General features: G+C 62.6%; 4 protein-coding genes across 4 annotated transcripts; 2 read left to right on the top strand and 2 right to left on the bottom strand.

The window, feature by feature from the left end:
- Positions 1-123: 123 nt before the first annotated feature.
- CHLRE_07g316050v5 (uncharacterized protein) lies at positions 124-3,119 on the top strand. The gene is made up of 6 exons (XM_001700936.2): positions 124-427; positions 840-946; positions 1,257-1,352; positions 1,743-1,898; positions 2,226-2,345; positions 2,697-3,119. The coding sequence occupies exons 1-6, from the start codon at positions 217-219 to the stop codon at positions 2,994-2,996; spliced, it is 990 nt and encodes a 329-aa protein (XP_001700988.2). The 5' UTR covers positions 124-216; the 3' UTR covers positions 2,997-3,119.
- A 2-nt stretch (positions 3,120-3,121) lies between these two features.
- On the bottom strand, positions 3,122-4,623 carry CHLRE_07g316000v5 (uncharacterized protein). Its single transcript, XM_001700750.2, has 4 exons — positions 4,500-4,623; positions 4,117-4,350; positions 3,930-4,014; positions 3,122-3,792 (listed from the first exon to the last, which is right to left on the bottom strand). The coding sequence occupies exons 1-4, from the start codon at positions 4,524-4,526 to the stop codon at positions 3,767-3,769; spliced, it is 372 nt and encodes a 123-aa protein (XP_001700802.1). The 5' UTR covers positions 4,527-4,623; the 3' UTR covers positions 3,122-3,766.
- Positions 4,624-5,004: 381 nt separating this feature from the next.
- On the bottom strand, positions 5,005-8,903 carry CHLRE_07g315950v5 (uncharacterized protein). The gene is made up of 7 exons (XM_001700749.2): positions 8,622-8,903; positions 8,488-8,532; positions 8,325-8,402; positions 8,180-8,244; positions 7,119-8,080; positions 6,565-6,806; positions 5,005-6,409 (listed from the first exon to the last, which is right to left on the bottom strand). Exons 1-7 carry the CDS (start codon positions 8,701-8,703, stop codon positions 6,006-6,008), a joined length of 1,878 nt encoding a protein of 625 aa, XP_001700801.1. The 5' UTR covers positions 8,704-8,903; the 3' UTR covers positions 5,005-6,005.
- A 120-nt stretch (positions 8,904-9,023) lies between these two features.
- CHLRE_07g315900v5 (uncharacterized protein) lies at positions 9,024-12,036 on the top strand. The gene is made up of 5 exons (XM_043063879.1): positions 9,024-9,359; positions 9,522-9,633; positions 9,977-10,104; positions 10,586-10,658; positions 10,945-12,036. The coding sequence occupies exons 1-5, from the start codon at positions 9,243-9,245 to the stop codon at positions 11,061-11,063; spliced, it is 549 nt and encodes a 182-aa protein (XP_042922447.1). The 5' UTR covers positions 9,024-9,242; the 3' UTR covers positions 11,064-12,036.
- Positions 12,037-12,099: the final 63 nt, after the last annotated feature.

The raw sequence follows: 12,099 nt of genomic DNA, 5'->3' as shown, positions 1-12,099 counted from the left end.
CTGGAAGAGCGTATAGGACAGTGGCGCGGATCGGCAGACTCGTGCGATGCACTGCACTCATACATACCGTCAGTTCGCGTTGTCCCACATTATTTATATAAGTGCAAGCAGGCATCACTTATACAGGACGATACTTCCTGCTGCCTAAATCGTATCGCTCATAGCCCCACGATTCCAACCACCACGCTCTCTGCGTATTACGCTAGGGCTCAAACAATGCACGCTGCGCTGCAGATAGGCGGCTGCAGCGCCGCGGGGTTTGCCCCTGTGCGCTGCGGAGGACGCAAGGCATCAGCACTCGCCACTCCTGTTCGCGGCTGCCAGCTGGGCTGTGGAGCCAGCGCGCAGTCGCCGATGCGAGCCGGAGCCGCACTGGGGCCGCGCAGGAGCGGTCGCCGCACTGCAGTGGTCTGCCGCGCGGCAGCGAGTGAGTCGCCGAGCTGCTGACACCGCACACACACCGGTCGTACCCGCGCCGGCACCCACTCGCATTCGGTGGGACAGGCCACCATCCCTCTTTGCCCTGCTCATCCTGACGGTGCCTCGCCACCGGGCAGACTCCTTCCATGGGCTCCACGCCGGCATGCGCGCTCAGGCTCCCCCAGCGCCAGTCCCCAGCTGCGCTGGCCACACACGTTCAGCACCACACACGTCGTGCCGCATGCCGGGCCGCCAGCATCAGCACCACCGCCGCTGCCAACGGCGCCCTCGTCTCATGCAACTTCGGTGGCACCCTGTTGAACCCACGAGTTGGACCTCCCCTGTTGGGGATGCGTGGAAACAGGCCCCCACCAACCCAACCTAACCCGCCCGCCCTACCCGCCCGCCCGGACGCACAGAGAACTTCTACGACATCCTGGGCGTGTCGGCGTCCGCCACCGACCGCGACATCAAGTCCGCCTACCGCAAACTGGCCATGAAACTCCACCCCGATGTCAACAAGGCGGTGAGGGGGAGGAGGAGGGACAGGAGGAGGTGGCGGACAGCGGATGAAGGTGGAGGAGGACGGATCGCAGCGCGGTGGCCGGGAGTGGCAGACGGGCCTGGGGGTGGCTCAAAGTCCTAACGAGCCGCCCGATGTTGCTGTTGTTTGTTGGTGGCGGCTCTTTGCTTTGTTGATGGCGTCTCCCGACGTCCTCCTCCGCGCCACGCTTGCACAATCACACGCTTGCCCAGTCACACACCGGTACACGCAGCGCGTCCGTACGCACACCACCCTCCCCTCCGCCACCCCTGCCATCCCGTGAGACGCGCAGCCCGACGCCCAGAAGCGGTTCATGGAGGTGAAGGTGGCGTACGAGACCCTGAGCGACGCCAAGCAGAGGGCCGAGTACGACCGGCGGCTGCGCGGGGTGGGTGGGGCTGGGGGGCCGGGGGGCTGGGGGGGGGGGGTGTAGATACCAGCCCAAACTAAACCAAACCCAATGCAATAGAGCGAGGAGGAGAGCATGGCCGATGCTTGACAACTGGGGGCTGGGGGGCCGGGGGGCTGGGGGGCTGGGGGGGCTGAAACTGGGGTGGTGCTGGGCTGCTAGTGGGGATGGCTGCAGTGTGTATGGCTGGGCCGGTGGGACGGCTGGGGGGTTGGGTTGGTTGCTGCAAAGGTCCAGGGACACCAGCTCCGCCCCCCGACAGCAGTTGTAGCCCTACACCAGTCATTACAAAGGTCAAGCAGCAGATTCAATGGATGCGTGCGGTTCCAAGGTTTAACGCTGCTCGTGTCTTCTTGTTTCGTTACGCAGGGCTACGCCGGCGGGAGGACGGGCTACAGCGGGAGCAGCAGCAGCAGCGGCTACGGCGGCGCGTACGGCGGCAACTCGGCGGGCAACTGGGGCAGCTCGTACGGCACGGGCGGCGGCAACTACGGCAACTATACGCAGGAGCCGCTGCCGGGCCTGGTGCGTTGTACGCACGGTGCCGTGTGGCGTGTGTGTATAGCCCATGGAGGAAGACACACGGGCGGCTGTGCTGGGGCCTACGGTCTGCCCCTACGGTACCCGGGCAGCTGTCCCCGCCCTGGCACAGACCCTCACCAGTCTGCAGGGTCTCACGCCGCCGTTTCGACGTCCATGCATACTCAGGGCGTCGTGGTTGAGGCTCGTGGCCGCAGTCGTGACGCGGCAACATACTCGCCACATCAACCACCACGCCGTCCGCCTGCCCCAACCACAACACCAACTGCCTCAACCGTCAACAAAAGCCATCCTCCTCACCCGCCCCCACAGGACGACCTGATCAAGGAGCTGGAGAAGGAGTACACGGCCTGGGTGCGCGAACGGGCCACCAAGACGGGGCCGGGCGGGCGGCCCAAGACGCTGGCGGAGGAGCTCGAGGACCTGGGCGGGGTGAGCAGCGGCGGCAGGGAGGGGCAGGCGGGGAAGGGAGGGGGCGGGGGACTGAAAGGTAGAGTGGAGTACTGAGTAGCAGTCGCAGGGACACGAGTCATCGGTTTTGGGGGCGGGTGCGCGCGTGTGCGGTGCGTGTGAGCACGGGTGTGGGCGCGATGGACGCGGGCGCGCGCGTGTTGGAGCCAGCCTCCAGGCGGAGCCACAGAGGCGCTGCGGCCTTGAGAGGGTTCCAGCAATTGGGCGACGCGCCGTTTGCCAGGTACCGGGCACGGGGTTGTCCGCTCCCATATAACGTCCACCCATGCCCGCCCGTGTCCCGCTGCCTTCATCTGCTGAATCCCAACACAGGAGTTCCTGGACTTCCTAGAGGAGGCGCTGGGCATTAAGGAAGAGGCCGGCAGTAGCAGCAGCAGCAGTGCCGGCGGCAATGGCAGTAGCAGTAGCACCGGCGCCGCCGCCGGCGCCGCCTTCCGTGAGACTTCCAAGTCCGCGGCAGAGCAGTTCGACGCGTGGTGGCAGCAGTACGGTGACGGGTCGCCGTTGGGCGGCGCCGGCGGCAGCAGCGGCGCAGGTGCATCGCCAGCCGGCTCGCGCTCCACATCCTCGGGGGCGTCCGCGTCATCCTCCTCGTCAGCTTCCAGCAGGTGAGGCGTTTTCGTGTGGGCACTTGCGTGTGGCTGCTGCAGCAGAAATTGTCACACCGATGGCGCTGCTGTAGATGTGTTTTCCTCGACTACGTGTCTTGCGGGACAGGCCCAGAGAGTGGTCGGCGCCTATGGGTTACATCTGTAGAGTGAAGCCCAGCTCTCGCCCCAACGGAGAGGGTTGAGGGGTGCTCCTAAGAAGTAGCAACCCAGTAGCAACCCACCAACGCATTCCCCTTCGTTCCCCGCTCCCCCAGCTCAAGCCAACAAAGGCGCCAACAGGCGCCTCCCCCGCCGCCGCCTCGGCCTCCCCCGCCGCCGCCCCCCAAGAAGTCAAGGGAGGAGGAGATAGATGCGGAGCTGCTCGCGCTCAAGAAGAAGCTCAATAAGCTATAACCGCGGCGTGCTCATTGTATTTGCAACGCCTCACATCCACTTCTCCGCGCTGAATAAACGGTACTCATGTAAAAGCTCATCTTGGGGTCCCTCCATTGAAGCGTTACCTACGCCGCCGCATATTCGCCGTGCCCCTTGTCAACACCACACATAGCAGCCCCTGCAGTCCTCAAAACATACATCCCGCATGCCTGGACCCTGCCTGTGGCAAAATCAGTCCCGCAGTCCTGTGCAGCCCTCAGCAGTCTGCAGGTCCTAGCTGCTCCGACCGCAGCGATCGCCGCGCCCGCCTGGTGCTGCTGCTTCTGTTACCGTCCTGCTTGGTGCGCTTGAAAGCCGCCGTCCGCACAGGCCATCAACTGTAAAACCTCCAAGTGCTTAGCCGTAGTTCAGGCGGAACATGTCTGCAAGGTGGCAAGCCGGCAAGGAAGTGAGACAGGGCTACTACACGCAGAGCGCAGGCCGCAGCGGTGCCCTGCAGGAGCGGACATTCTCATGGCTCAGCTGCACACTCTAGCTAGTTGCCCACACCAACGCTCACCGTTGGTGACGACGAAGCTGTTGTTGGGCGTGGGCATCAGGTGGAAGGTCTGGCTGAACTTCAGCGGCATGTTTTCCCCCTCAGGCTGCACATACACAACACACGTGGAACGTCAGGTAGTCGCCAGAGCCCGCACGCCACGGCCTGATCGCTCGGACAATTGCACCGCATTCCTTCCATAACCCACCATCAGCTTGCCGGTCACGAAAATGAGGATACCGCCAGAGATCGAGGGCTGAATGTCAATGGTGTCGCGCTGCACCGCGACGTTGGAAAAAGGCATGGTGGTCAGCTTCTGGATAATAGCCTGCTGGCCCTGGAACTTGTTGCCCTCGAACGTGAGCAGGCTGCTCTCCTGGTAGAGGCTGGCCAGGCCCGCGCGGTTGGTGGAGAACAGGCCATAGAAGTAGTCCAGGAACGCCTGCAAGGAAGCCACATTAAAGGAGCTGAAATTCAAGGCCAAGCGGCAGAAACCTTCGCGCGCCTTCACTAGGCCCAAGCCGCTGTCTCGGGCTGCGTCGCCGTGCTGCTAGCTTGCGCATAGATAAAGCACATAGTACATTTACTCACGCGACCAACGGCCTCAGGATCCGCCATTTTGGAGATTCCCGCCGAGATGCTGAGCTTCAACTGTAAGGCTCGTGGCCAACTAAGTATGTGGGGAATGCCTCTGTGCGCAAAATGGTATAGTATGGGTGCCGGGGCTATGTGTGCACTGGCGCGCTGCCCCGCCACATGCGGGCGGCCGGGCGCGGTGGTGCGCTGCATGAGCCAGCCACGGGTCGGCAGCAGGCGTGCGGCGATTCGCCTCTAGGGACAGGGCTCACTTCCATTCGAGTGCGGTAACAGTCTTGAGGATCAAAAGACATATGGAGCCATCGGGCCACTGCACCTCTGCAAGGGAGGGCATGGTGCCCAGGGGTGGAGACACCTAATTGCACTGATGCACGACTGCAGCTTGTTTACGGGTGAAGCCCGCGCCCAGCGCCCTTCGGCCACTCCTGCCCTAGCTTTGTCCAGAGGATGCAAAAAGCCAAAAACGCCGGTGGGCTTGATGCAATCGACCAATCGTCACAGACTCACAGTGTTACATCGGGGCATCAGTCGCTGGGCCCTGTTCAGTCCGAGTAAATCCGGGTGTCAGTGTTGCTACTGCCATCAAGGTACCGTCTAGCATGTCCTACTGTACACCATGCTTAGTAAACTGTAGCGCATAACGCGCTTTAGGGTTTGTACTGTCAGTGCAGTCCTACCATGCACTCCTTGCGCGCCTTGCCGTGATACATTTCTACAGAGCACGTGTTGTCATTCATCTAGTGCTTCTGCAACCGTGCAGTACTCTCATGTCTATTGACTTGAGGCCCCATCCCCACATTTCAGTGCGCATCTGACTGGGATGCGTCACACCCGCCTTCTCCTGCGCAACATGCCACACAATGACACCAACATCGTAGTCAAAAAACGTGAACATACCTATCGCAACGGCGGCAAGAAACACCGCCGGGCGCATTCATTGACACTCCCGGAACACTCGAACCTGAGCTGCGAAGCTGCCATGGGGCAACAGCCCCCGAGTTCATACGACTGAGTGCGCCCCTCCGATACTGGATGACCCTCACACAAGCTACCCTCGTCCTGTCCTTGTAATGCCAGCGGGCGCCTCTCGCATTATCAGCGTCCAGTCTCGCCCCGGCCACGCAAGAATAAACATTTCCAAGCTGATCGTCCGCTGCGCTGCCGCCACCTGTGCCGATCAACGTCGCACGTACAAACGTGACGGCACGCGCATGCGCCGTCCTGCCGATGGCTGCACCGGCCCTGCCTCAGCCATTGGCTGAGTCTTCAGTCAGTCCCATTTATGACGCCACGCTAACACGCAAGTGCCCAGCATTCTTTCAAGCCTCAAGCTCTAAGAAGGCATACAACGCACACGACAAGCAACCCCTCATCCTCACAGCGCTCCGTGCGCCGGCTGCACGCATCGAACACTCCACGCCTTGAGCTCCAATTCCCGCCTGTCGTGCTTTGGCACGCGCGCCAGCAGCACCGAGGGGGCGCCTGTAACCCCTGGGCACCTCACCGCGCAAAGTCCTCGCACAGTGTGCGCACCGCCTCGCGAGCGTGGTGGATGACGCGCAGGCCCGGCGTCATGCCCATGTCCATGCACACCGCCGCCAGGTGCATGCACATTAGCTTGGCTTGCTGGTCGCTCTGCACGTCCGACCTGTCCATGAAGTCCTGCAGGCCCTTCGTAGAGCGCTTCATGTACTCGCTGAACTTGGACGTCGTCTTGGCATACGTCAGCAGCTCCGACACCTGCTCGGGGTTGAACCCCGCCAGCCCACCAGACCCCGCACCGCCGCCGCCTCCACCGCCATCTGCGCCTAACGCCCCGGCTCCGTGCGTTGCCGCGCGGAGTGAGGAGGTGTTCGAGTCCCCAGGCGACGGCCGCTGGCCCACGCTCGCCCCGCCGCCTGACCCTGCGCGGCGCACATCAGAAACAATTTGTCAGCCAAGGATCCAAGCAGCAGTACAGTCCGACTATTCATCGCTGCTGTGAAGGTGCGCAGTCACCAGTATCGCGCCATGACGCCATGCAGTAAAACTCTGTCCCACGCGGCCCCAGCCTGCGCACCTGCCGCCGCCGCGGCCGTCTGCTGCTTCTGGTGTTCCTTGAGCGCCAGCTTTGCCTTCTGCTCGCAGCTGCGGAAGCTGTGCGACATTAGCATTGTCTGGCGCATGAGGCACACCGCGCACAGCCGCTCCGCCAGCAGGCGCAGCGCCTCCTTGCCCACTACGCCGGCGGCGCGAATGCCGTCCGCGTTGTTGGCCACGTGCGCGAGCAGCACCGCGGTTTCACGGTACAAGTTAGCCGCCCTGCATCCACGGGCATGAGCGAAAGTATAAGCATGTGTCCGAGGATTCCAGAATGCATACGGCGCAGGACTGCTCGTGGACTGGGTCGCGGAGGGCAGACGCGGCTCAACCCATCCAAGTACACGGGCATCCGTGCTCCAATCAACTCCGTGCACGTCATGCGACCCTCCACGCAACCAGGACCCCAGCACCAGGCGCAATACGTACCACACGCGCGTCCAACAAACCCAGATCCCCAATGCATTCCGGCCCCCGGTCGGCCCTGTGACATCTCAGCATCGCCACAGTCTGTCGCGTCATAAGCGCACGCACCTGGCCGCGCTGCTGTGGTGTTTGTGGTCGCGCTGCAGCGCGTCCGCCGCCTCCATGTACATCAGCGCGCCGCTCACGTATTTGGACATGGACTTGACCGTCCACACGTTGCCATTCCGCGCCATGAGCGCGTCGCCCTCTTTCTTCGTGGACCGTGCCTGCAGCATGTGCGCCTCAATGCGCCCGTCCGCCGGCCCCACGCCACCGCGCGCGTCGTGCTCCAGCTGCAGGTCGAAGGGCCCTATAGAGTTATAGGCCGCCGCCTGGCTGGTGAGGCTGCTCAACCCCAAGAACAGCGGCGGCAGCACTGGGAATTCCCGCCCGCTGGTCTGCGTCTGCACCGACACGCCTGGCGGGCGTGCTGGTCGCCCGCTGCTGGACGGCCCGTCAGCTGCAGCTGCTGCCGCCACCGCTGCAACTTTTGTTGAAGGCAGCAATGATCTGACCGCGCTGCCGCTGCGCGGCACTGCAGAGGCACCTGCTGCGTCCTTGACCGCGCCAGCTTTCTCAGCCCCTGCTGTCCCTCTCCCTGGCCCTGCTGCAACCGGCGGTCCTGCAGCTTGCCGCTGAGCGGCCACCGCCGGTTTCCCTTGTTGCGCAACTGCGGACGCCAATGCTGACTGGCACGCGCTGCTGGCGTTTGGCCTGGGTATCCCGCCCGCCGTTGCTCCCCGCGCCGCGCCTTCCCCACCGTCCTCTGGGGACAGCGGAAGGTATGCCTGGCTGGTTGTCGCCTGGTCTGAGTTGCTCTCACCACTGCCGCCCGCTGTCGCCGACGGGTCGGGGCGCCCAGGCAGCTGCGCGGGCTTGCACTCCGCAGCCGCCTGAACGGCCTGGCGGTCGTGCGCCTTGTCGGAACACGGCGCAGGCCCGTGTTCCCCGCAGGTGCAGGGGATATCCGCAACATCAGCCAGCCGTGAGCGCTTGGCTGGCCGTTCCTGGCTGCAGGGCGGGAGCAGCACCTGCGGAAGGGGAGTGCGTCGGGGAAGTCGCGAGGATGCTACAGCACGAACGGTACAAATAGCGAGCCCCGCACCCGCTCCGAATGCGCGTGTCCTTACCGAAAAGTCCCAGGCCGGCAGCTCGTCTCCAGGCGCGAAGCCCTCGCCGTCCCGGATGCGAGCGACTGCACGGTAGCGACAGAATGTGCTCTCATGCGGGCCAGGCTATCAGCAGGTCAGGCCAGGGTCCCGGAAACTTGCGCACCTATCGCATCCACTGACGCTGATGGAGGTACGTAGCCACGAAGCGCCGCTTGTCGCCTTTGTGCTTGGGCGAGGAGGCCTGCGAAGCGAATTGCACTTCAGTCTCTTTCGCCCCAAACCGGCAACCCCCGACCCGTGCGGCCCCTCCTGGCTTCGCAACCCACCCGCTTTCGTGTCCTTGACATCACGCGATACAGGACCCGCGTAGCCTGCGCGGAGATGCGTTGAGGCGAGTTGTCATGGGCAGGGTGCGAGGAGGAGCCATTTGCCCCCGTCGACACCACCCAAATCTTCGCACCTGGGCCTATGCGAGCAACTGTTTGCCCATTAAGCTTTAGCTTAATTTTTATAACGCGCTTCCCGGCTGCCTCTGTTGCCATTTTTGCTAGGCCGCTCGCTCCTGCGCCCAGCGCGTGGCCTCTATTGGCCCTTGCAGATAATAATAGACTAGCTCATGGGCATAGACGATGTCAGCAAGGGTAAAGAGCTACTCAGGACCCAAGCACCAGTTCTGAGAGAGTTGAGTGCTGTTTGTTGGAGATTTTGCTCGACAAAATTGCTTGTATGGTTTGGCGAATAGAATGGTGCAGTTGTGCACCTGTAGCTGCCCGCGGAGACGACGCGAACTTGCGACGGGGCATCAGGGGCACGGTTCTGATGGGCCTTGCTGTGTGCCTGCCTGCGGGTTTGTCTCAAAGATTCATACATTTCCATATCTTCATCGCTTGCCTCTACCTTGCTGTTCTGCTGTGCCACGCTACGCAAAAATCGTGCAACACCTCACTTTCAAACTACGCCCGAAGAGGCACTAACCACCTTGAAACAAAATTTTACAATGCGGTTAGGACGGGCAAGCGCCCTGCCCTTGTTGGCGCTGTTTCTCGCTGCGTTGAGAAGCGCCTTTGCGCTGGAGTTTGAGATGCAGTCACAGATCAAGTGTGTATATGAGGAAATTAACAACAACGTTATCGTGGTCGGAGACTACAAGGCGTTCCACAAGGAGAATGCAGGACAGGGCATCACCGTTAGCGTAAAGGCAAGTGCAGCTGTGGCCAGCCGCGATTTACGGCAGTGGCTACCTCTATCTAGGCGAGCATGAGAGGGGGCTCCTTGTTGTGGCAGCCGGGTAGGACGAGATCAGCTGAGCCGATCCTTCGGTCGATGTCGCCTGGTCCTACACCTTGGGCTTGCATCTCAGGTGGAGGATCCGCACGGGATTGTGCTGCACGAGTCCTCGGGAAACGTGAATGGCCAGTTCGCTTTTACAAGCAAGCAAGCTGGAGAGTATAAGGCGTGCTTCTCCGTGTCAGGTGAGGCTACTGGGACCGGGAGGGACACCGGGGCACAGCAACAGCCCCGCTGGCAGGCGATCGCGGCGCTGTGCCAGTGCGGTGATCCAATCGGGGCTGCTGGTATACGCGGTGTTGGCACTGTCGTATGGCTCCTACGGGCCCTCATTAGGGGCCTGGGGCCACGCACCCACACCCAAGCCATGGCCTGCGCCGCAGCTGGTGACACGACCCGCAGTGGGTGGGAGCTGCAGCCTCGGAGCCCATGGCGCTCCGACTCCGAGTACGGTACCCGCCTGCCAACCTTTCCCCCCTAACTGGCCGCCCACCCGACTGCCTATCCGCGCCTGTCGTCGTCACACAGATATCCAGACCGCCTACCAGACCAAGTTGAAGGTGGACTGGCGGACGGGCGTGGCGGCCACGGACTGGAACGCCATCGCCAAGAAGGAGCACCTGGACGCGCTCACCGTGGAGCTGCGCAAGCTCGAGGTACGCGGCGTGGCGGGGGGGACTGCAGGGCGTGTGGGTGGGGAGGGGTGCTGGGGACTAGGGAGATATGTGGGTTGGACGCCTGCGTTGCTGATGCCGTGCGCGGCGGAGTGGGGACGACGGGACTGGGGGACAGAGGTGCGGCGGTGAGTCGGGCGCTAGCGTCTTGGGTGCGGTGTGTTGCCTCCAATATTGGTGTACACATGGGACTCGGGGAAACAGCGCGAGCTGTCCAGGCAGACAGGCAGCGTAGGCACGGGAGCGGCAGGCTGTGTCCGGCTCAGGTGTCGGCCGTCAAGGCGCGGCCGTGCGTAGGTCGTGGCCGAGCAGGCTGCCAACCGGCTCCGGGACAAGCCCGTCGGGGCATAAAGGCAGGCGGGTCCAGGACTGCCTAGCGACGTTGGGCTGCCGCGCGGTACCCAACGTTGGCTGACCTGCGGCGTGTGTGGTCCCCTGGTCTCCTCACGTTTCGCCCGCGCAGGACAACATCCGCGAGGTTTACAGCGAGATGCTGATGCTGCAGCAGCGCGAGCAGGAGATGCGCAACATCAGCGGTAAGGGCGGCACGCATGCGTTTGTTCGGGAGGGGGGAAGCGGAAATGAGGGCAGCCAAGGGGAGGAACAGGGAAGGGGACGGGGCGGCCGCCATGGCACGTTTGGCGTGATGCATTCCTGCGTGGAGCGTGGCTGAGCGACCGCTGCTCGTAAGGCGGCCATGGAGAATAGCATAGCCAGAGGCTGCCGCTGAACACTCTGTGGACCAAGATATACAGCATGCTTCTTTGTCATGGGCTTGACAGCAGAACGCTCTTGGCTTTCACACCAAACCCCCGCCTACAGAGGAGACCAACACGCGCGTGGCGTGGTATAGCATCATCTCGCTGGGCGTGTGTGTGGCCAGTGCGGTGGTGCAGCTCTGGTACCTGCGCCGTTTCTTCAAGCGGAAGAAGCTGATGTAAATGCACAATGCGCGGCATGAGCAAGCTGGCCATTGCGGTGCACAGACCGCACAGCGTGCGAGCAAGCTGGCGGAGGCGCTTGACGCGGGTGCAGCGCGGGGACAGGGCGGGAGCAAGGAGCTGCTATGGCACAAGGAGCTGCTGAGGGCCGCTGCGGCAGCTGTGCAGCGGCTGTGTGAGAGTAGTAGCAGCAGCTCATGGGAGGTTGTTTCGGACAGCGACTGGCGAGCGCGGAGGGGGTGGCTCTGCTAGAGCAGCGGAGGTAAGGGCCCTGCAGGCTGGCGGACCTAGGGAGTAGCTTGTTTTGGTTGACTCCTCCAGGGGTGAATGGTACCGTCTGACAAAAAGTCGCATGGCTCAAACTCGGCGGGGCGTGCTGAGCGGCGGGCAACGGTGATGGCGGGCAGTGGTCACAAGCCCCTGGTGGGGTAGGGAGGAGTGCTTGCTGCGAACGTGGGGCTAGGCTACGTGACAGGTCACTAGGGGACGTGCACACGATGTGGCCGTGTGTGTTCTTGCAGCGGCAACCCGCGTGCCTACATTGGGACGCGCCGGTATGTTTGCCACATGCATAGGCGGCGCTATCACGGCTAGATACAGGAGATACAGGAGACTTTTAGGGTTTTAGGGTTTAGGGTTTTAGGGTTTTGGGTTTTCTTAAAGGTGGTGCAGGGGATGGGCGAAGCCGTGAAGCGAATTCACCTTGTGAGGACCTGGCACGTCGCCTTTGTTCTGCCCGGCTGGTTGCACGGGCCGTGATGAGCACGCAGGCCTGGACGGTGTGCGCTAGCTGTCCAGGACTGAGAGATGACGGGATACTGCAGATGGGTGACTTTCGAGGTATGGCCTGAGTGGTGAAAGCATGCGGCAAGTGTGATCGGGTCACATGAGTGTGTCTGGGCAGTCTGGCAGCATTGGGCTGCCGATCGCGCCGATGCAGATTGCGCCGACATGCATGTAAATGAATGCTAATCCAGCAGAATGCATGCCTACTATGTGAACGAAGCTTCGTTGCACTAGGATTGAGCAGAGCACG

Source organism: Chlamydomonas reinhardtii, chromosome 7 (assembly GCF_000002595.2).
Source record: "Chlamydomonas reinhardtii strain CC-503 cw92 mt+ chromosome 7, whole genome shotgun sequence".
NCBI lineage: Eukaryota > Viridiplantae > Chlorophyta > Chlorophyceae > Chlamydomonadales > Chlamydomonadaceae > Chlamydomonas > Chlamydomonas reinhardtii.
The sequence above is the reverse complement of the archived record's forward strand: the minus strand, read 5'-3'. Positions and strand labels throughout refer to the sequence as shown.

Bases quoted from the DNA above. Each gene is read 5' to 3' on its own strand.
- CHLRE_07g315950v5 (XM_001700749.2), bottom strand. From the start codon at position 8,703: ATGGCAACAGAGGCAGCCGGGAAGCGCGTTATAAAAATTAAGCTAAAG. The intron at 8,403-8,487 runs GTGGGTTGCGAA...TTCGCTTCGCAG, and splicing joins TGTCAAGGACACGAAAGCGG to GCCTCCTCGCCCAAGCACAA. The intron at 8,081-8,179 runs GTAAGGACACGC...CCCCTTCCGCAG, and splicing joins TGCCGGCCTGGGACTTTTCG to GTGCTGCTCCCGCCCTGCAG.
- CHLRE_07g315900v5 (XM_043063879.1), top strand. From the start codon at position 9,243: ATGCAGTCACAGATCAAGTGTGTATATGAGGAAATTAACAACAACGTT. The intron at 9,634-9,976 runs GTGAGGCTACTG...GTCGTCACACAG, and splicing joins GGCGTGCTTCTCCGTGTCAG to ATATCCAGACCGCCTACCAG. The intron at 10,659-10,944 runs GTAAGGGCGGCA...CCCCGCCTACAG, and splicing joins GGAGATGCGCAACATCAGCG to AGGAGACCAACACGCGCGTG.
- CHLRE_07g316050v5 (XM_001700936.2), top strand. From the start codon at position 217: ATGCACGCTGCGCTGCAGATAGGCGGCTGCAGCGCCGCGGGGTTTGCC. The intron at 1,353-1,742 runs GTGGGTGGGGCT...TTCGTTACGCAG, and splicing joins ACGACCGGCGGCTGCGCGGG to GGCTACGCCGGCGGGAGGAC. The intron at 2,346-2,696 runs GTGAGCAGCGGC...ATCCCAACACAG, and splicing joins AGCTCGAGGACCTGGGCGGG to GAGTTCCTGGACTTCCTAGA.
- CHLRE_07g316000v5 (XM_001700750.2), bottom strand. From the start codon at position 4,526: ATGGCGGATCCTGAGGCCGTTGGTCGC. The intron at 4,015-4,116 runs GTGGGTTATGGA...GTGTATGTGCAG, and splicing joins TCGTGACCGGCAAGCTGATG to CCTGAGGGGGAAAACATGCC. The intron at 3,793-3,929 runs GTGAGCGTTGGT...GCCACCTTGCAG, and splicing joins CAGCTTCGTCGTCACCAACG to ACATGTTCCGCCTGAACTAC.